General features: G+C 44.1%; 3 protein-coding genes and 1 pseudogene across 4 annotated transcripts in view; 1 reads left to right on the plus strand and 3 right to left on the minus strand.

The window, feature by feature from the left end:
- The window catches only part of LOC135515719 (bridge-like lipid transfer protein family member 3B), a 61,236-nt gene extending 52,316 nt beyond the window's left edge, over window positions 1-8,920 (minus strand). The window contains 1 exon segment of the mRNA XM_064939411.1: window positions 8,477-8,920. Coding sequence (XP_064795483.1) covers window positions 8,477-8,520 — 44 coding nt within the window. The 5' untranslated portion in view covers window positions 8,521-8,920.
- A 1,483-nt stretch (window positions 8,921-10,403) lies between these two features.
- On the plus strand, window positions 10,404-13,497 carry LOC135515720 (cytoskeleton-associated protein 4-like). The gene is made up of 2 exons (XM_064939412.1): window positions 10,404-10,896; window positions 11,992-13,497. Exons 1-2 carry the CDS (start codon window positions 10,594-10,596, stop codon window positions 13,216-13,218), a joined length of 1,530 nt encoding a protein of 509 aa, XP_064795484.1. The 5' UTR covers window positions 10,404-10,593; the 3' UTR covers window positions 13,219-13,497.
- Window positions 13,498-15,450: 1,953 nt separating this feature from the next.
- On the minus strand, window positions 15,451-20,845 carry LOC135515721 (inhibitor of nuclear factor kappa-B kinase-interacting protein-like). 2 transcript variants are annotated; one of them, XR_010451845.1, is made up of 5 exons: window positions 20,309-20,845; window positions 20,021-20,138; window positions 17,770-17,991; window positions 16,205-17,426; window positions 15,451-16,174 (listed from the first exon to the last, which is right to left on the minus strand). XR_010451845.1 is itself a non-coding variant. In XM_064939414.1 (4 exons), the coding sequence occupies exons 1-4, from the start codon at window positions 20,515-20,517 to the stop codon at window positions 16,806-16,808; spliced, it is 1,170 nt and encodes a 389-aa protein (XP_064795486.1). In that variant the 5' UTR covers window positions 20,518-20,845; the 3' UTR covers window positions 15,451-16,805. The 2 variants fall into 2 exon arrangements, 1 of the variants encoding a protein (XP_064795486.1); XM_064939414.1 differs by having other exon boundaries at window positions 15,451-17,426.
- Window positions 18,302-19,772, minus strand: LOC135516548 (inhibitor of nuclear factor kappa-B kinase-interacting protein-like; annotated as a pseudogene).
- Window positions 20,846-21,516: the final 671 nt, after the last annotated feature.

A 21,516-nucleotide genomic window follows, 5' to 3' on the forward strand; every position in this document is an offset into this window, starting at 1 on the left:
CTCTTCAGTGGGTCATATGATTGAGTGTAGTCTGGCCCAGGAGTGGGAAGGTGAACGGAAAGGCTCTGGAGCAACGAACCACCCTTGCTGTCTCTGCCTGGCCGGTTCCCCTCTTTCCACTGGGATTCTCTGCCTCTAACCCTATTACAGGGGCTGAGTCACTGGCTTACTGGGGCTCTCTCATGCCGTCCCTGGAGGGGGTGCGTCACCTGAGTGGGTTGATTCACTGATGTGGTCATCCTGTCTGGGTTGGCGCCCCCTTGGGTTGTGCCATGGCGGAGATCTTTGCGGGCTATACTCAGCTTTGTCTCAGGATGGTAAGTTGGTGGTTGAAGATATCCCTCTAGTGGTGTGGGGGCTGTGCTTTGGCAAAGTGGGTGGGGTTATATCCTTCCTGTTTGGCCCTGTCCGGGGGTGTCCTCAGATGGGGCCACAGTGTCTCCTGACCCCTCCGGTCTCAGCCTCCAGTATTTATGCTGCAGTAGTTTGTGTGTCAGGGGGCTGGGGTCAGTTTGTTATATCTGGAGTACTTCTCCTGTCCAATTCGGTGTCCTGTGTGAATCTAAGTGTGCGTTCTCTAATTCTCTCCTTCTCCCTCTCGGAGGACCTGAGCCCTAGGACCATGCCCCAGGACTACCTGACATGATGACTCCTTGCTGTCCCCAGTCCACCTGGCCGTGCTGCTGCTCCAGTTTCAACTGTTCTGCCTTAATAATAATAATAATATTATTATTATTCGACCATGCTGGTCATTTATGAACATTTGAACATCTTGGCCATGTTCTGTTATAATCTCTACCCGGCACAGCCAGAAGAGGACTGGCCACCCCACATAGCCTGGTTCCTCTCTAGGTTTTTTCCTAGGTTTTGGCCTTTCTAGGGAGTTTTTCCTAACCACCGTGCTTCTACACCTGCATTGCTTGCATTGCTTCCAACTTTGTGGAAATTAATATTTGTGTCATTCTCAAAACTTTTGGCCACGACTGTAGATGTTCCATGACTCAATGATGTGCTGATCTTTGTTGGCTGTGTTGTTAAGTCTCAAATGGGACAAAAAAAATATTAGAAAACAGTAAAAATACCCTAAAACATTGTTAGAATCTGCCCTAGAGTAGAGGTATTAAATAAATTATTTTACAACAGAAGTTGAAGGAGACTAACTGGATTGAAGTGGATGATTAGGTGGCTGAGGTATTAGGCGAGGCCAGGTTCAATTAAGCCAAGGCACCAGGGTTAACACTGATACTCCTAATTTATATTAGCATGATTCACCCACTCGTCACCGTCATAGCTGGTGTTGGTGTGTTTGTATTACACACACAACTTTTGGCCATGGTCTCCACAGGTTTTGTGATTGGGGCCTGTAAGGCTTACCTTGTCCCCCGCCTCCATCAGAACCATAAATATTACATTGCTCTGGGGCCCTGTGTGTGTGTCATTCGGTTGACCACACGGTTCGTTGCTGATGTGTGCATTGTCATCGGACCCACAGGAGATCCACCTTTGACTGACTCAATCTAAACAAGGGATGACAAGGTCCCTTTGTCTGGAGCAACCTTCCTCAGGATACAGACACACATTTGGGTTATTCTTTGAGAGAGAAACCAGTCGCCTGGCAGAACTTATTCAATTCAGTAGTCTCTACAAAGATAGAAAGTGCCTGTGCGTCCATTCTTCAGATTAAATTAGAAAATCAACTTGATTAGATGAACCTATGATCTAACTGCAGATGATCTGTTTCTGTTCTCCCTGGAAATAAACCAATGAAACCTGCCCCGGTCCTGGAGTAATGGCCTTTATTTTATGAGGTCTCAGTACAACGCTTGTGTCCAATCTGACAACACGGTCTTCATTGAGTTGGCGTGTGTGCTCTAAACAATGTGTTTATTCTATTAAAACGTGTCCATTATCACAACTAGAGGCCGACCGATTAAATTGGAATGGCCGACTAATTAGGGCCGATTTCAAGTTCATAACAATCGGAAATCTGTATTTTTGGGCACCGATTTAAAATGTATTTTATACCTTTATTTAACTAGGCAAGTCAGTTAAAAACACATTCTTATTTTCAATGACGGCCTAGGAACTGCCTCGTTCAGGGGCAGAAGGACAGATTTTCACCTTGTCAGCTCGGGGGATCCAATCTTGCAGTTAACTAGTCCAACGCAATAACGACCTGCCTCTCTCTCGTTGCACTCCACAAGGAGACTGCCTGTTACGCGAATGCAGTAAGGAGCCAAGGTAAGTTGCTAGCTAGCATTAAACTTATCTTATAAAAAAAACAATCATAATCACTAGTTAACAACACATGGTTGATGATATTATCTAGCGTGTCCTGCGTTGCATATAATCTGACTGAGCATACAAACATAAAAGTATCTAAGTATCTGACTGAGCGGTGGTAGGCAGAAGCAGGCGCGTAAACATTCATTCAAACAGCACTTTCTTTGCATTTTGCCAGCAGCTCTTTGTTGTGCGTCAAGCATTGCGCTGTTTATGACTTCAAGCCTATCAACTCCCGAGATGAGGCTGGTGTAACCGAAGTGAAATGGCTAGCTAGTTAGCGCGCGCTAATAGCGTTTCAAACGTCACTCGCTCTAAGCTTTCTAGTAGTTGTTCCCCTTGCTCTGCATGGTTAACGCTGCTTCGATGGTGGCTGTTGTCGCTGTGTTGCTGGTTCGAGCCCAGGTAGGAGCGAGGAGAGGGACGGAAGCTATACTGTTACACTGGCAATACTGAAGTGCCTATAAGAACATCCAATAGTCAAAGGTATATGAAATACAAATGGGATAGAGAGAAATAGTCCTATAATAACTACAACCTAAAACTTCTTACCTGGGAATATTGAAGACCCACGTTAATAGGAACCACCAGCTTGTTCTCATGTTCTGAGCAAGGAAATGAAACGTCACCTTTCTTACATAGCACATATTGCACTTTTACTTTCTTCTCCAACACTTTGTTTTTGCATTATTTAAACCAAATTGAACATGTTTCATTATTTATTTGAGGCTAAATTGATTTTATTGATGTATTATAATAAGTGTTCATTCAGTATTGTTGTAATTGTCATTATTACAAATATATATATTTTTTTATTATTATTATTATTTAATTTTATTTGTATTTATTTTTAAAAATCGTCCGATTAATCAGTATCGGCTTTTTTGGTCCTCCAATAATCGGTATCGGCGTTGAAAAATCATAATCGGTAGACCTCTAATCACAACACTGCCTTCTGTTAGTGTTTTCCTATTGTTTCAGAGTCTATTCCATGAAGTGAACTTGTATATTGTTCACCTATTACCTTTTTAGCACTATTGGTTAGAGCCTGTAAGTAAGCATTTCACTGTAAGGTCTAGTACACCTGTTGTATTTGGCGCACGTGACACAAACTTTTTATTTATTTTACCTTTATTTTACTAGGCAAGTCAGTTAAGAACAAATTCTTATTTCAATGACGGCCTAGGAACAGTGGGTTAACTGCCTGTTCAGGGGCAGAACGACAGATTTTGTACCTTGTCAGCTCGGGGATTTGAACTTGCAACCTTTCGGTTACTAGTCCAATGCTCTAACCACTAGGCTACACTGCCGCCCCGATTTGATAATGGAGCATCCATTTTGAAAACAATGTCTTAAGTCTTCTAGTTAATTCATTATATCATGTGTTCCAATTGGTTTCTTGTTCACTATCAAGTACACTAGCATCCATTTTGGATACAATATTTTCTATGAGTTATTGTGGAGAAAATAGGCCTCATTTCTTTATTGCAAATGACGCTCAAGTATTTAAGCTAGTAAAGTAGACCTAACTCCACAAAAGCTGTGTGTTAAACAGTTTCCCTTCGAGAAGCAACTCATCCCATTGGTCACTTTTGATTCTTGTGATGCTTTTGACTGATCCAGCAAATCTGGTTAGCACAAGTAGGTTTGAATGAATAAGGAAACTGAATTCCAAAACTTCAGCACCTTTTTCCCAAAGCATGTTCCTCACTGTCATTTTTGGAATGTCTTAGATTAAAACAGAATCTTCCTAGCCAGCCCCTTTCCGTCTTCTCTCTCCGACTCTGACCCCTTGGTTAATATTTTGTATTTAGCGGCTGTGTGCGTCAGTGTGTGTAGGTATCCCTCCATCTATCATCCACCCATCAGTCCAGTCACATTCCTGCACGCATCATCAAGCCGTGCCACAGAGACCACTAGTTGAATCTAAATGTGTTAGTGCTGGGCTAGAACAAAAATGTTCACCAACAGTTCGGGTCCCCTAGTAATTAAATGTTGAGGAGTAACACTGACATAGCCTGCCAGACAGAGGAGAAGGTAAGATGTATCTGTCCATCTCTTTCTCTCTACAATGTTGACACCTGATCATAGAATTAATATTTAACAGCGCAGGCCAGGGCTCCCAGACGCACACAATAGTGACTGGACCACACACACACACACACCTCTATGTGTGGGTTTTCTTTAAGGTCGCATCAGTGTGTGTTGTTTCTGCGTGCACATTTAAGAGTCTCTGCGTGTGTGTGTGTAACCCCAGACCCTGCTGTGTCTGGCCCTGATTCAGGGCCATGTCGATACCTGAGCCTATTGGTTTAATGGGGAGAGGGACATCTTTATCAACTCACCCTTGGGACCACCTGAGAGCAGCACACTGTTGGTGGAAACACCTCACACCAGCCACACATGCATTGTGTGTGTGTGTGTTCACAAAGGCCAATGTTTTGACATACAATGCCTCGAAGGCAAGAGTCAGCCTTTCTCTCCTGCCTTCAGGAGGTCGTTGCAGATAGAAACACTCCTAGTATAGCGCGGACATGATGTTATCCTATTCTACATGACAGAGAAGCATGGCTGTCCTACATTACATATTTATATCTGAACATTGATATGGTGCACCTCATTGAGTGGAACCCTGGTGAATATGCCCCAAGCATTGACGTTGCTTGACATCACTATAATGAGCAGTGGGTTTGGCTTATTTCAAGCAGGTCTGTTTTGAATGCAGAACCAATCACGTAACGACCCTTGGAACTGATAATGACATAATTCCCCCGGTCCTGCTGACGCTAACAGTAATGTGCACACACACACACACCAATGTTGTAGGACACTGAAGCTTTGTTCACATTGCCAGTTTGAAGTGAGTCAGATCCTATTTTGTTGAATATCTGATTCAAATCTGTTCTTTTTCCTGCAGTCTGAATAGCTAAAAATCACATAAAATGGGTTATTTCAGGCCACATTTCAAACTACCTTCATAGGCGGTTTGAAATCAGATGCAAATCTGATTCCTGGCCATTCGACTTCTGTCTGAATGGTCAAATACGATTTATTTGCCTTCAAGTGGTTTTCAAACTTAGCTACTGTCTAGGAACAAGATATGCCTAATATGTTGACATACACATACATACATACTAAAAGTGGTAGCTAACTAGCTTGTTAATTGTTTACAAACGAGTGAATGTGCTAGAATGCCAAACAGCTACTGTTACCTAGCTAGCTAGTTGACTGCTGTGGCTAGCTAAAAACGACTCATTTCTCAAGTTGGATCATTAAAAGTGTTCTTCCACTATGATTTTAAACATTCAAATCAACTGGGACATGTCTATGGCAAGCATTGTTGTAACTTTAGATTAATACATAACTTCTAACTGATAAGAAGCATGAACACCACCAGTCAGTCTCCACCACTGCACAGACCCGTCATTACTATGAATACTAGCTTACCCATGTCAGCAAATGTCTTGTCTGAACACACACATCAGATTGTCATTTTTAACTTTAACTTTCTGTTTGGACAGTCAATATTCCAAAATGGATTTGAAAAACAAAACTGACTTGAGCATTAAGGCCTACAGTGTGAACAAGGCTTAAAATGAAATGACAGTCATGGGCTGTGTATGTAAAACTTGGCTGTGGCCACTGTTTGTGGGACCATGAAGGGCACAGCAACCACTAGCCATCAAAGCCTCTGCCTTGCCACATAAATACCAAGGGCTCCACTGGCAATACTGAAAGTCAAGGGCTTTTGTTCACAATGCATTGCTGGCAGGAAGCAATGCATTAAAAAGCCCAATGCACTTTCCTCTTTCTAAAGCTACAACACTTGTTTAACTGCATTGTGTGTGAATATAACAAAGCTTACTGTTCTAGGTCAATCCAAAACAGTTTGCAAGTCATCCCTTCTTATCCAGCCGGTAACATGGGCGGTTCAACGTCTTATCTAAGCTTTTATTTTTATAGGCGTTATTATGTGTTGTTTAAAGCCAGTTTTCTTGGAGAGACAGGTGTAAGGACGTGAATGCTATTGGATCATTATCAGCCAGTTGTAGGTAGGTTCAACTGAATGTGATGGGGCAATTTATGTTATTAGAGAAGTTCTCCCCTTAGAATATAATGGGTAAGGATTTCGATGAACTTCCCTCGAGGCACCAACCTGGAACAATAAATAATGCATGTGCCTAGCTGAAAGCTGTCGATAACAATGGGTAGGACAACTGATGACTGTTTTGCAAAGATAGGGACTATATTGTGTAGACTCGGTCTCAGGTGTAGTCTTTTCTCTCCATGACCCGTGAAAAATATTTTACACTTCACTAGCTGATTAAATGTGTCTATTAATCCTTTATTAAATACTTGTGAGAGGAAACGGTTGCACAAAACTGTTGACTACAACAAACAAGGCCTCTATCTTCCCTGCTCAGTCTCCATGGTACTGGCAAACAAACAAGGCATGTGTGTATGATGTGTACAGGTGCTTAGTCATCTCTATGCTGTGGAAGGTGCATTATTATCCCAAACTGCTAATGCAAGCAAGAGCGGACATACATACAGCCCCGGTGCAAGTAAATACAGTAGAGCAGAGGTGTCAAACTCATTCCATGGAGGGCCGAGTGTCTGCTGATTTTTGGTTAAGAACGAGACAACCAGATGAGGAGTTCCTTACTAATTAGTGATCTTAATTATTCAATCAAGTACAAGGGAGAAGCAAAAACCTGCAGACACTCACCCTGCTGTTGATTGAGTTTGGCAAATGTGCAACAGAGCAGAGTTCTCCAATCTCGGTCCTGGGGCCTCTCCGGGTGCACATTTTGTTTTTTGCCCTAACACTACACTGCTGATTCAAATATTCAACTAATCATCAAGCATTGATTAGGACCGAGTTTGGGAAACTCAGTAGAGAGTAAAGTTAGTGTGTTCCACTCAGAATGGCTACCGAGTGGTGCAGCTGTCTAAGTCACTACAGACACCCTAATTAGAATCCAGGCTGTATCACAACCGGCTGTGATTAGGAGTCCCATAGGGCTGCGCACAATTAGCCCAGCGTCATCCAAGTTTGGCCGGTGTAGGCTGTCATTGTAAATAAGAACTTGTTCTTAACCGACTTGCCTAGTTAAATAAAATGTAATTAAATTGGCCAAAATGACTTAACTTTCCCCGATGTGGCAACCTGGTCTCAGAGCATTTCGTATCATTTTGCACAGAAACCCGAGACACTACAATTAGTATGATATGTAACCATACCAAATGTAACTTAAGACAGATGGTTAGTTACGGCAAAAACTAAAACGTGGGGTGGTTGGTTGCTCCGTGTGGGCGTATATCGTGAACGTCAAGCAACCCAAAGGTTGTGAGTTTGAATATAATCATGGACCACTTTTGCATTTTACCAACTACTTTTTAGCTACTTTGCGTGTTAGCTAACCCTTCCCCTCACCTTGTTAAAGTTAGCGAGCTAGCTAATGTTAGCCACCTTGCTAGAATGTAACATACGTTGTGCAAATTCGTAAGATAGTGTTTTGGGAATGCGTAACATATACGAATTGTAATTTAACATACGAAATGGGTGATGGATAACCAAAAATGATTACATACCATACGAAACGTACAGTAAATTACAGAATACGAAATGTTGTGAGACCTGGTTGGATGTAGTACTAGCTGTCAGTACGTGGCGTGTTAGTCTCTGCCAGAAGCATATGCTGCTAGTTAGCTAACCAGTGTCGTTTACTTGGCTAACTGGCTAGCTGGGTGGCTAATGACAATCAATGACTAATGTAACCTAGCAAATAGAAAATGTGCTTTATCTGGCTAAACAATGATTAACGGGACATAGCTTAGCCAGCTATTATTAACGTACTGGTGTAGCCTAGGCTAGGAAGATTAGTTGCGTTAACAACAATACGCAAGGTTAACCATAACCAGTTATCAAACAAGCCAGTTAGCTAGCTAACTAAACACGACAGATACCGGTTTGTTTTTGACAACCAACAACAAGCAAACTTGCTCGTAACTGGCTAGCTAGCTACGCCAACCAAGTTCAGCTGTGCAAGCATAGTGAGTGCCCCGTCAGTGGCCTCACGCACGCTAAGGTACAGCGCTGCTAACGAGCTAGCTTGGTTCCCAAATGAAACCCCTTTGTGAGTTAATTGTATTTTGTCTCTCCGCCTGATTCATATCGATTGACACTGACCTGGAGAGATGTTTGAGGATCTGTTTCTTGATCAGCCCAGCCATTACCACATAAATTATTTATCCCAGCGATGCAGTTCAAATTCTCAATTCCGAGTCAGGGTGCATTTTTTGTGGTCTTTGTGAGACTAGCCCAGTTCTCGCTCCCTTCCCGCGGAGATTTGACAGGGAAAAACAAACCTCCGAGACACAGCTAGCTTGCTTCAGAAGGCAAATAAGCCATTACAACTAGTGCTTAGAGTCCATCTTCACTGCAACAGCACCTGAAAACACGGCCTGTGCTGTCACGTCTGATGGGCGGGCGGCGACCAAAGTCAAAGATACAAGACTTGCGGGCGGAGCATGGATGACTCAGCATTACGTCAGCATTGTCCCATGTATTGTTTTATTTTAGAAGTGAAACCGTAATTGTCTGTTTTTACTGTGGCAGACTACATCCGCACGTGGAGATATTTGGCGGTGGGGCTGCTGCGATTTTTTTCGGCTACGGTCTACCTGTGAGTCCAGTTCCAGTCTCCTCTCGAAAGACTGTCATTCAGTGACCTCTGGTGGACAAAGGCAGGGAGAGGGGTCCAGTGTCAGCTGTCATCTATCAAGCCCATCACCTCTCAGACCCCTCTCCAATGCCAGGACCATCCCTTCCTGGTCTGACACATTAAGCAGAAGCTTTTTTTCTGTTTACCACAGAGAGGATAGCGTCCAAACCACTGACAATTCATTTTAGGTCGAAACTAATACACAATGAACGGTACGCAGTGTCCTTCGCCCCCGCGTACATCTGCTATCTAACACAACAGATCACACACCAAGTTTAAGCTAAAACATTGCACAATGATTATACTACAATGATGGCATAGTCTAAATTAAATGTGCTAGCACCAGCCGAGCAAGGCTCTCTCTATGGCGTGAGTGAAGTGAGTTCGGAACAACTGAATGTATGCGTCTTAGAAGTATTTTTCACATACAAACTTTATATGTCCGAACTAAGATTCAAATATGCTTCTCAAAAATAACATCTATGTGATTGCTGATTTTCTGCATTTATCAGAGCTCCATCAGGTGATTTCAACGGCCAAAGTGATTGGAGTGTACAAACATCAGATAACTAAATCATCCTGCAACTTTTATCAAACCTTTAAAAACACACTTGAAAACAATTATTTTGTGTCAGATGAATAGAAAACAGAGCGTTTTGTTATCCACATTGTGTAAAATATGCATTTGTTTTTAAATTTTTATTGCAGTGCTAGCTACATGTTATTGAAACTATTAAAATGTCCAACTCTATAGGTTTTCAGTTTGCAATCGGTGACAGCAATCCCATCATGATTTGGAGGGAACATAGCTACATAGCATTGGCTAGCGATTAGGTTACGCTGATTAGGTAATAGTATGCCAATAGCCTAATGACTTCGGCACAATGGAAGAAATTGAACATAGGCCTATTTGTTAACATGCATTGTTAATGGAAAACTTGTTTATTTTTTTACACGAATAGTTGTTCGAAACACTTCCTGATCTGGAATAGCAACATGCCTTGGCTTGAGGGAACTCTAGGAAAGGATGTCGAGGCATACACAATAAGGCTACTCTAGTTGCCACGTATGAAGGGAGGAGCAAATGAGAGGGAAAAAACTACCCAACAACCCCTCCTCTTTACTGTTGGTACAGTATTGAAACAAATTACATCAGTTGATTTCTGAGATCGTTATTTTTCTAGACATGTTTAGGCTATCCTATAATAGGATTTTGGCTTATGTAAACAGGGTTTGAAAGACATGAAACATCAATGGGCCTAATTCTATTATTCCAAATAAATAGGCCTAGTTATTTCCTCAACTTTATCAGAAGTAGTTACTGTGTTTCTGAAGTCTTGATTACATAATTCCATAGGCATTGGAGACATAAGGCAAGTACAGCCACCAATTTTGCAGTCAGAAAGTCAGGTCCCACAACAAGAGAGACGCCCCTTGTTTTGCATACCTCGACGCGAACGGAGTTCTAGGAAAGCCACACCGCGCTCACTGATACGCTAAATGTACAGTGAAGACAGTACACAGCATCTGTAGAGACCAGCCTCACCCTTCCTTGGACCCCTGGTAGAAAGCCACATCAGACATGACTGCGAGACACAGAAACAAGAACAATTTAAGCGAAAAGACTGCTTCACCCACGCAAGATGACGTGGCGAAGAAAAGTCCGAAACCTAGTAGTAATGGTAGCCCCTCAATCTCGGGGTCGGGGAGTTGGGTCAAAGTTCTAGCTGCTTTATGTTATATCGCATTAGTAGCCGCTGCGGGCTTTGCTGCCATTTATCTACAACAAGTGTTGAAAGAAGTCCATCAAATCAGCAGCAGACATGAAGAGACCGTGCGGGAAAATGCAGAGGTTGCGCACAAAGTAGAGAATGTTCTTCAACAGGTAAGCAATTCAATCGATTTAGGACTAACCACGAGCCATTTAATGACAAGGTCACGAGATAAGGCAGGCTGTTGAAGACCGCACACCAAAACTAGATAGGATGAACATATAGACTACAGAGAAGAAATGGCTAGAAGAGGGCCATCTCCCCCTCCTCCAAAAGCTCGATGAGCTGGCACAAGAAAAGTACAGAGTCAATCTATGCTATTCTTTCCTAGAGAGAGAGTACTGACATTGCAACAAAAACTAATCCAGGTTAATGGAAATACTGCGTTCTTTAAAATAAAAAGGGATGTTATATTTCTATAGAATTGAGGAATACATTGATATAATGTATGCACATTGCATCCTATAAATGATCTTCCATTTTTATCCAGCTAGCTATGTTACTGCATTAATTAATTCGGTAAATCGGCTATTCCTTCCTTCATCCATTCACTTCTTTTCAAGCCTTCATGTAACTTCACTTAACTTGTCATGCATAAATTGAGATCTCCCAGACCAGTTTGAACTGGAAGCTAACAGTTGTTGATTAAAGCTGCATATATAGATCTGTCCCACAGGCTGAGAAATAGCTGAGTTATGTAATAAAGCAAAGTAACCTACTCATAAGTTACTGTAACTAGGTGTACGTGGTAAAGAAACCCCTCAGGGAAAAACATTTTCTAAGAACACACATTCAACAAGTAAATCCTGAAACATGCATTGCAGTCTCATATATGTAAACTTCCTATGTGAGGCTGTGTCAACTATTGTTGTATAAAGCTACAGTATGGGATTAACTGTGTCTTTCACTGCAAGCTATAAAGTCTATTTCAATAACTACCAAGGCAAAAAACTATTTTGTCAGGCAAATGACTGGTCAGGGATAGGCTCTTCCACCCTCTTCCAACTTTCTTGGAATGTATCGTACCTGTGTTTCCAGTACATCCAGTACACAGGTGTGACTATACAGATGTACAGCTTTAAACCTGTGTTATACAATTTAATAGTAGTAATAGTGTTAGATAATGTGGCTATTATATTAGTTATGCATACATACTGTATTTATAGTATGGATGTGACCCCCCCCCCCCCCCCCCTGTGGTTGTGTAGGTGGACAATGTGAGGGGCGCTGTAGACGGGTTGGAGTCGGCACTGGGCATCATGAGGGCAGAGCAGGAGGTGGGGAGCCGAGCGGTGAGGAAGAGTGAGGTGGAGACACGGCGGGTGGAGGAGGCTCTTCAGAGGCTCCAAAACGAACTGCTGGTTGACCTGTCAGAAGGCATCAAGGAGGTGAAGGAGGCCAGAGAGCGGGACTTCTCTTCCCTGGAGAAGACGGTGGAGGAGCGCCTGGCTGAGTTGAGTGCCTCCATCACGGCCAGCGTGACTGAGTTCACCGAGGCCCAGGGTGAGACTCAAAGTCAGCTGGCTGACCTCAAAGCCCGTCTGGATGACATGGAGGACCCGGAGCTGATCAGGCAGGAACTGTCCGCCATTGTCGACACCGTCGCCGGGCTCAGCACCACGAAGCAGGCCACCGATGAGTCTGCCTATTCGCTGAGGGAGCAGATCACCGCGGTGGGGGTGGAGCTCCAGACCCGTAACCAGGAAATAGCCTCGATGTCGCAGGAAGTGGAGGTGGTGAGGTTGCTGGTGCAGGAGACGGTGGGGAGCCTGCGGCAGCAGGTTTCGGGGGCAGAGGCAGGCATCCAGGCGTTGACAGATCAGGACCAGAGCCTGCAGAGCAGCCTGGAGCTGGCCACCGAAGCTCTACACAGTCTGGAGAAGGAACTGTGGGGGGAATCGGCCAGGGCTGAGCAGAGGTCCGACGGTCTGGAGGTCAGACTAAAAGTGTCGGAGGAGGGCGGAGACTCCCTGGCCGCGTCGCTAACAGACCTGACTTCCAAGTTTGAGGTTCTTCTTGCCAAGTACGATTCCCATGAGAGCACGCTCGCCGCTCAGGGCACGGCAGCCGAGAAGGCCCGGGCCACTCTACAGGGAGAGCTAGAGGAGCTGAAGGGCAGCCTAGGGGAGCTCCAGTCCAACGTGGTTGCACTGAGTGGCGCTCAGACCAATCTGGCTTCCAGGGACTCTAGCCTGGGCCAGCAGATAGAGGGGCTGGAGCAGAAGCTGGAAGTGTCCAAGTCAACCAGCCACCCCCCACCAGAGCTGGAGAAGCTGAAGAGCACCGTGGATGGCCTGGTGGGGAAAGCTGCAAAGCTGGAGAGCCATGAGAAGGCCATTGAAGCCTTACAGGGGTCACTACAGAAGACCATTAGCTCATTGGAGGCCTTGACCAAAGCCTCAGCCGAAGAGCAAGAAGGTGTAAGGGGAGCGTAGGAAGAAGAGAAGAAAGAGGAGGGGGTAGTGTTCAGGAGGGGTAGACTGGGTTGGGTCAATGAGAAATGGGGAACGTGGACTGCTGTGAATTTTAATACAACACTGCACTGTAGTTTTTTGTTTGTTTATTTGAATTTTTTCTCATTTGAGTTTTTCATTTAGTCAGATTATGTTACGGGTGGTTTCACAAACCCAACTTGCAATATAAGCTCTTGTTCAGGAGCGTGTTATGGTTTACTGATTAGTGTTTTGTTACAAAAATTAAATTGGGCCACCACATTTTTGTGTAGACAAGGCTTTGAATTGATTTACATGTATATTATAAAATCTTCATCGTACATTGTATGTTGCTAACTCACTCCAACCTTCTCCGTGACAGATGCAAGGTAGCCATTTTGCACACCACCACACTTCATCAATCTCACTGGAGGTGAGTACTGAGGTGAAAGGTGAGAGTGGGTCGGTCTGTTTCGAGAAGATCATTGGATAAAGATCATAGAAAATCCTTCATAGGATACAGGCTACAAGGTTAAAGCACTCCCAGTTCATTTAAAGGCTCACTAGGCCTGTGCTCCAAATGGCTCTCTATTCCCTATATAGTGCACTACTTTTGACCAGGGACCATATGGCTCTGGTAAAAGTAGTGTACTACAGTGAGCTCCAAAAGTTTTGGGACATTGACTCTTTTTGTTGTTTTGGCTCTAAACTCCTGCACTTTGGATTTTAAATGATATAATGACTGAGGTTAAAGTGCAGACTGTCAGCATTAATATGAGGGTATTTTCACCCATATTGAGTGAACAGTTTGGAAATTACAGCACTGCTTGACATAGTACCGTTATTGTAATGGTGAGAGGTGGGGATGTTTGGGGAGTATGATATTTGTGCCTCTTTCTCACTCATCATTATTCACGATTCATTCAGGACTATCCGTAATCATGGTAGCATCCATTCATGTTTATTGTGGACAAAATAATCTGACAACCAAAACAAACAGCAAATGCATCCAACAAATATGTAGTCACATAATTGATGTAGTCAATGTGTGCTATGAATATGGGATCAAATACTAAACTTTTGACTACTTGAATACACATAAGTGAATTTGTCCCAATACTTTTGGTCCCCTAAAATGGGGGGGGGGGGTGTATATATGAACAAAAAGTGTTGTAATGTCTAAACGGTTCACCCAATTTTTATGAAAATGCCCTCAAATTAAAGCTGACAGTCTGCACCTTATACCATTTCAAATCCAAAGTGCAGGGGTACAGAGCCAAAACAACAACAATGCCACTGTCCCAATACTAATGGAGCTCACCGTATATAGGGAATGGGATGCCATTTGACATATAACCTGGCGCTTCAGACTGACTATATAAGTGGACTTAGTCTGTGATGCTTATTGGAATATTTAATTAGGAAACACTGCTGGGACAGTCAAGTGAGAATTTATTGAAAGTAATTGCTTTTCATCTGAAGAGGGAAGGAGATTGCTTGAGGCTAATTCAATCATTTCCTGATAGGCCACTTCTAACCTGATTTGAGCCCTCACACACACACACACACACAAACCTTCCATTCAACAGGTGCAATTTCCTCAACATGAACAAGGAAATGCATAAACATGTATATGGAATACAGAGTTCACACAAACTTCAAATTGACAATTTATTAAGCACATCCCTCTCACACGAAGAACAATATATCCAAGGCTTTAAAACACGATCTCTGCAGTGTCCTAACACCACTACAATGGGGTTGTGACAGTTTCAAGGAATGGAGACAGTAAATACATGTGGTGTGATCTGTACATGGAATTAGCTCTAGTTAAAACAGTGGTATGGTGTCCACACTCTTTACCCAAAGACCAGCTGCAATCTGCGCCCTAATGTCTGGTTGTCGTTGAGCAATTCCAGGTATGTGTAGGTTCAACTCTACCTTTAGAGATGACATGCCAATGTGCATGTTAAACAAGTTGTGATTGGCCTTTGGTGATTGGCTGTGAGGTCGTCAGCTCATTGTTCAGCTCCGATACATACTTCCTCCTTCAGACATACATTTCCTGTAAAACACCTGGAGGCTTACTCAGCGGAGTAGCCCTAGAAAAGCAATCAATAGATTGGCATGCTACCCTATCCCACAAGATCGTCATGTCTGTTCTACACAACATATTTCTATCAGAACATACGGCAACCCACTGAATAAGCCCAAGGTTTTTTTTCCAGAGGACTGCAAAGTCAGCAATGTTGCAGATGAAAATGTTAAACACAGAACAGAAACAACTCTCTGACATGAATCACAGCTCTGTCACACATTTCTACCTGCATTGCTCTGCAGTCAGCCCCATTGAATAAACTCCTGGTGACAGATTGCACACCCTGGTGTAAACACAGGCAAAGCTACATTGCCTTGCGGGCTGCAGCATTCAGTATTCTAATTTAGGTCCCTATACCTTTAAACCACAGACTCATTTCGATTCATGGCAGAGAGATGTAAAAACTAGCAGGACTAGCTAGCCATGTGAAACCCCAGGGCATGTATTCAGCACTGTGAACTATTGAGAACATTGCAGGTAGAATGTATAGCGCTGACATCATTCCTTATTGGACAGAACAGAATCATATTGTAGCATAACATCCCTCCTGAACAGGCCCCTTAGCCTGAGAATACATACCCGTGTGCAGGTCACACAGGGGTCAAGCAGTGTTGTTACAACCCGCCCACTGTCCAGACTGACAACAGATAAGGGGGAAACTGTTCAAGAGACTGCTCACATTCCAAAACTGTGGACCAGCAAGACCTCTCATTCGCCATGATTGATGCCATTTTTCTCAAAAAATAACAATCCAGTCTCCTGGGACACAGGTTGGCATTTATTGGGATGACTCGTACTTGAGGCAGCTCTGCAGGGTTGTCACTAGCTGGCACAGCCATAAAATCTGATTTTAAACCTAACCTAAACCACACTGCTAACTTTATCCCTAACCTAAACCACACTACTAACCTTATCCCTAACCCTAAACTTAAATTAATTCCAACAAGCACATTTTTGTTTTACTGAATTTTGACGCTATATAGAGAATTTGACTTTGCCACTGGCCTTTCTAGTGGAAATTGCTCAGCTCTGCCTTAGGACAAGATTCGTCGCAATAAATGCCAACTTACTCATAGGACAGGTTCATTCAAGGATACAATTTGTAAAGCAACATACGTCAGTCAGCATTCTAGACAAAAGGCCCAGTTAGTCTCAACCTAACCCCTAGGACTTACCTCTCAACCCCCTAAAGATCTGTATAGGTATACAGTAAATGGAAAGTATACAGATATGTACATTATAGAGGGAGTAACCTGTTCTTCTGTGGGTTCCACCATATTGCTTACATTAATCAAGATCTCTGGGGGAGGGGGAGATCCAGAAGTACCTGTTGCAAGGGCTAGGTGGGGTCGACCATGGGTGTACAGAAAGGTCAGCAAACTCTGATTTCAGATTCTCAAAAATTTGCAATTTATTGTAAGGGAATGATTGGTGACAAGCTGAAAGTTTGCCATTTACTCTGTAGATCTATAGCATATAGAAAAGCACTCATTCACAGCTCTCCTTCCAGTGTCTGAGGGAGGGCTTCAATCATGTTGACTTTCTGCAAAAGCATCTCTCCTCCCACTATGGGCGTCTCAGGCTCAACTATCTGACTCAACTGCTGTGTCACAACTCCTAGGTCCTCCTCCACAGCGCTGAGGTTAGCGAATGTCTGCCGTAGCTCTGCAATGTCCTCCTCCCTCTTGGTCAGATCCTCGGCCAGACGGCCGATCCTCAGGGTCAGCTCATCCACTTGCGGAGCCAGCGCCCCGAAGTCACGCTTGATGGCCGCCACCTTGGGCTTGAGGTCGCTGGCGAAGGTCACCGTGCGGACCAATCGGGCGCGGCTGCTTTCCAGCTCCCTCAGGCGCTCCGAGATCTGCCGGTCGTTGGCGAACAGTTCAGGTAGGCGGCGTTTGAGCTGCTCCAGGGCTTGGGCGTTGCGCTCCGTGGCACCCTTGAGGCCCTGGATGCGGTCGATGCTGCCGGCCAGCAGGTCGCCGATACGTTTGACCATACTGCGTTCGGCCTGGGCGGCCCGCTCCTCCAGCTCCCGTACCTTCTCCAGGAGAGACTCCACCTCCGACTGGAGCCCATCCATCCGACGCACGTCTGTCCGCACCGACGCCACCTAGGAGATGGAGGAAGAGGAGAGGAAGAAGATGATTCATGGGCAAAGCCTTACATTAACTGTCTTTCTATTCTAATGCCACAGTTCTGTTCAACAAGTTGCCTCTAGTTTTGAGAGACTTCAACCTTTACGTACTTGGAATATAAAGTTCTTGGTATTATTACATGTAACTACTTTAAAACATACTATTTCCAGCTTATTACAATACAGTGATTGTTTCAGGAATCTTATCTGCAGTTCCTGTGTAATTGCCTGAGTTATTACCAAAGTAGTTAGGGCATCTAGATGGCTTAAATCATTTCTTTTAAAAGAAAGCACAGTAAAGCATAGGCTGCTGCCAAACCTTAGTGTTGACATCCTTAGTGATGGCAGAGGTCCGTCCCTCGATTTGTCCCACAGCCTCGGTCAGTGCTGCCACGCTGTCCTGGAGAAGGCCGCGTTTCTCCGTTAGGCCGGACGCCCAGTCCTTCAGCCGGCTTACATCCCGCTCCAGGGCCTCCAAGTGGGGCAGGAGACCACCAGGCTGCCTCTCTAGATGCTCCAACAGGCTCTGGACACCCTCGCACTACGCCACGAAACAGGCGGACAGACAGAACAGGGCGGCCATTTTAGAAAAGAGCTTTACATAGGAAAAGACTGAGCAGCTAGACCATGCAGTCATAGACCGGTAGATAGGATTCATTGAAAAACATGCAGGCAGACAGTCCATAAGTTACACAGAAAGTTTATGTTTGGTACAAATAAATAGAGCACATACATGGGTAACACTAAGATATTTGAGACAGGTTTTAATTTACTAGATATGCAAGATAGGAGAGAGAAGACTTTTTTTACAATAGATTTAACCAAATTTGAAAATGTAAAAGATTCAGAGAAACACTAATAAGGCGCATTTATTAGAAATGCAATACTGGCATAACTGTCAAACTCATTCGAATATAAAATGTGTATTAAAAAATGTATACAAACTCAACATTTGAGTATGTTGGAGTACCGGTCACAATTGTTCTCCTTTCAGGCAACAATAATATCCTTTACAGATTACAGGAGCAGAGTTTGGGTGCAAACGCCACATTCAGCAGCTGACTTTCAGCAGCCAGTGCAGATAACATTGATTGGTTCTCATATGAGATAGTAGCATGTTTGTGAGACAAGAACTTAAAACCTATTGATGAAATGTATCGCTAAACTTTAGCAATAGCAAGTTAAAATGCACAAATCACACAACGTAGCAATGGTTTAACTATGTGAGGATTTAACAGCAGTTTTAAAACAAATGGAATGACAGGACCACTCCTTCCCATGGTTTACACACGGAGGTCATCATTATGCACCGGCTTCATTATGCACCGGCTAGGGTGGTTCACCCTGCTCTGGGTCCTTGACCTTTCACCCCTCCCTCTCTGGCGTCCCAGAATTATCCTGGTTGTCTTGTTGTTCCTCCCCCCTGCTGAGCTGTCCCAGCGTCTCCTTGACAACGGCCAACTCATTCCTCATCTTGAGGATGCTGTTGTGGGCCTGGAGGGCGTCCAGAGCCTGCTTGATGTCCAGGATCTCCGTCAGGGCTTTAAGCATGCTGTCCTCTGTCCCAAACACCTGCTGTCCTCTGTCCCAAACACCTGAAGGGTGAGCTCCTCCAGCCTTCACTCTGCCACTCCCAGGTCCCCCCCCCCCAGCCTCAGAATGGATCGCACTGCCTCCTCCACAGCTCACAGGAGGTGAGCCTCGAACTGCTGGGCCCGGGGGATGTGCTCCTCTAGCTGGGCGACTAACTCGGTATCTACTCGGAGCAGGCTCCGGACTTGGTCCTCCAGTTTGTGGAGCTGCTTGGTGTTCCAGTCCAGCTGGTCCTGGGTCCGCTTGGCATCCTCGTCCTCGGTGTGGCCCATGGCGCGTGTGTTCCGCCGGGTGCTGTCCTCCAGCCTCTCATCCAGCGCCCGGGCCCTCTGCACGGCCTCGTTCACCCGGTCCGTGGCTCCAGCGTGCGCCTCACGTGACTGTCTTCAGAGAGGCCAGGTCAGAGGTCACCAAGGCCAGGCCCGTCTGCCACGTCTCAGTCACGTTGAAGAAGCGGGCGTTGACTGTCTGGAGATCGCGAGAGGCGGAGTTCTCGTCGTCCTGCATTGCCATGACGACGGCATGGAGCAAGGAGAGGTCACATTCGAGGCGCGTCGCCAGCGAGAAGGTGGAGTGAGCCCCCTGCAGGTCGTCCTCGGAGGCGGCGAGCTGCAGCCGCAACACAAAACAGGGATCGCTGTTTCTGGGGGCTCTGGGATCCTCAGTACTCTCTCTCACATCAGTACTCTCTCTCACATCAGTACTCTCTCTCACACTCAATACAATCATACAAGTACAAATCGGCTATACAATCCAAGATGCAAGAATAACTGCAGCAATAAATACATGAATAATGCAGACATGTCTGCAGGGGCTAAATAATAAGGGGGAGGGGCCTACATTGTGACAAGCAAGACAATGACAGTACCAATCCACACAATGACATAAACACATAACAAAGCATAGACTTCTCTGCATAATGTTTTTGTGTCCTGTTCTTCACGGGAGAGAGATGGGTAGACAGAAACAAAACATACCTTCTTGGACACCTTGATGACTTCCTTCTCCATTTCAAGGAGACTTGCAGTCTTCCCAGACAGTAGTTTGTACTTTTCTTCCACATCGAAGAATCTTGCATTCTGCTGCAATACAAACCTGTAATGTATGGGGGAAAATAAAGTCATGAATAGGCCAACTCAAACATAAAATTATTAATTTCCTCTTGTTTGGCCGAGATGAAAGTAAATAGGAATTATCCATAAGCACACGGGCCTTTATAAGTAAATATTTGCCTTATGCAAATGAATAGGCTTACTTTTACTTACCATGTAAGCACTATGCAAACTATCAGTGACAGTAGACAAGTTATCGTTTTCACATCCAGGGAGGACGGCGAGGAGCTTTTACGTTCAGCCAAGTTATTTCCTTCGGTAGATTTAGCTTCTTCGGAAGTGTACTCTGAAGTTTCCACCGGTTCGTCATTTAGTTTCTGAGCCGTGGTCTTCTTCCTTTGCTTCACTTCATTACTTGGCATTTTTGTAGCCTGCAACAAAGTTTCGGCTTGCAGCTTCCTTTTGCCTACTTGAAAAGGAATTGATTCAAAGTAGCAGATGCGACTGCAAGCGACAATGGCCCACAGCTCTAGAAGTTTCGCAGCAGACAAGGGCAAGAAACTCCATCCAAATTCAAGTTAAATGTATTCGTTCAAATGTGAATATAATTTAGAATATTTAGGTATTTCAGATAATTAAATAAACCTTACAAGCATTCTACTTGCCCAAGGATAGAAACAAGTCTACATATCCCGTAAAGAAATCGACCTCTTAAACAAACCTTGGAATTTGCGTCAGCCAGCCACGTCAACCGCTGACGCCTGAAAATATTACATGCTGCCCGCTATACGATGAGTAGGCCTAGGCAACGTTCCCCAATAGACCGTTTGAGGAAACATGAAAAACGGTGATATTTCAAGTTTGTAAAAGCTAATTGGTATTAATGCGAAAAAATGATGACACAGGAAAATCTCAAATAGAGTAGAAGCACAGTTATGAGCTCACTTCATTCATGCAAAGGAACACAACATCAGTGGTGGAAAAAGTACTCAAATATCAAACTTGATTAAAAGTAAAGATGCCTTAATAGAAAATGACTCAAGTAAAAGTGAAAGTCACCCAGTAAAATACTACTTGAGTAAAAGTCTAAAGGGATTTGGTTTTAAATATACTTACAGAAAATGAAGAGCACAGTTATGAGCGCACTTCATTCATGCAAAGGAACACAAAAGTAAATATAATTGCTGAAATATGTTAAAAGTAAAAGTATGAATAATTTCTTATTCCTTATCTCAAGCCAACCATTAGGCACAATTCTCTTGTTTTGATTTATTTATGGATAGCCAGGGGCACACTCCAACACTCAGACATCTTTAAAAAATAAAGCATTTGTGTTTAGTGAGTCTGTCAGATCAGAGGCAATGGGGATGACAAGGGATGTTCTCTTGATAAGTGTGTGAATTGGACCATTTTCCTGTGCT

This window comes from Oncorhynchus masou, chromosome 27, assembly GCF_036934945.1.
Source record: "Oncorhynchus masou masou isolate Uvic2021 chromosome 27, UVic_Omas_1.1, whole genome shotgun sequence".
NCBI lineage: Eukaryota > Metazoa > Chordata > Actinopteri > Salmoniformes > Salmonidae > Oncorhynchus > Oncorhynchus masou.

Bases quoted from the DNA above. Each gene is read 5' to 3' on its own strand.
- LOC135515720 (XM_064939412.1), top strand. From the start codon at position 10,594: ATGACTGCGAGACACAGAAACAAGAACAATTTAAGCGAAAAGACTGCT. The intron at 10,897-11,991 runs GTAAGCAATTCA...GTGGTTGTGTAG, and splicing joins TAGAGAATGTTCTTCAACAG to GTGGACAATGTGAGGGGCGC.
- LOC135515721 (XM_064939414.1), bottom strand. From the start codon at position 20,517: ATGCCAAGTAATGAAGTGAAGCAAAGGAAGAAGACCACGGCTCAGAAA. The intron at 17,992-20,020 runs GTATGTTTTGTT...TTCGTGGCGTAG, and splicing joins TCATCAAGGTGTCCAAGAAG to TGCGAGGGTGTCCAGAGCCT. The intron at 17,427-17,769 runs GTTTGGCAGCAG...TCCATCTCCTAG, and splicing joins CTAAGGATGTCAACACTAAG to GTGGCGTCGGTGCGGACAGA.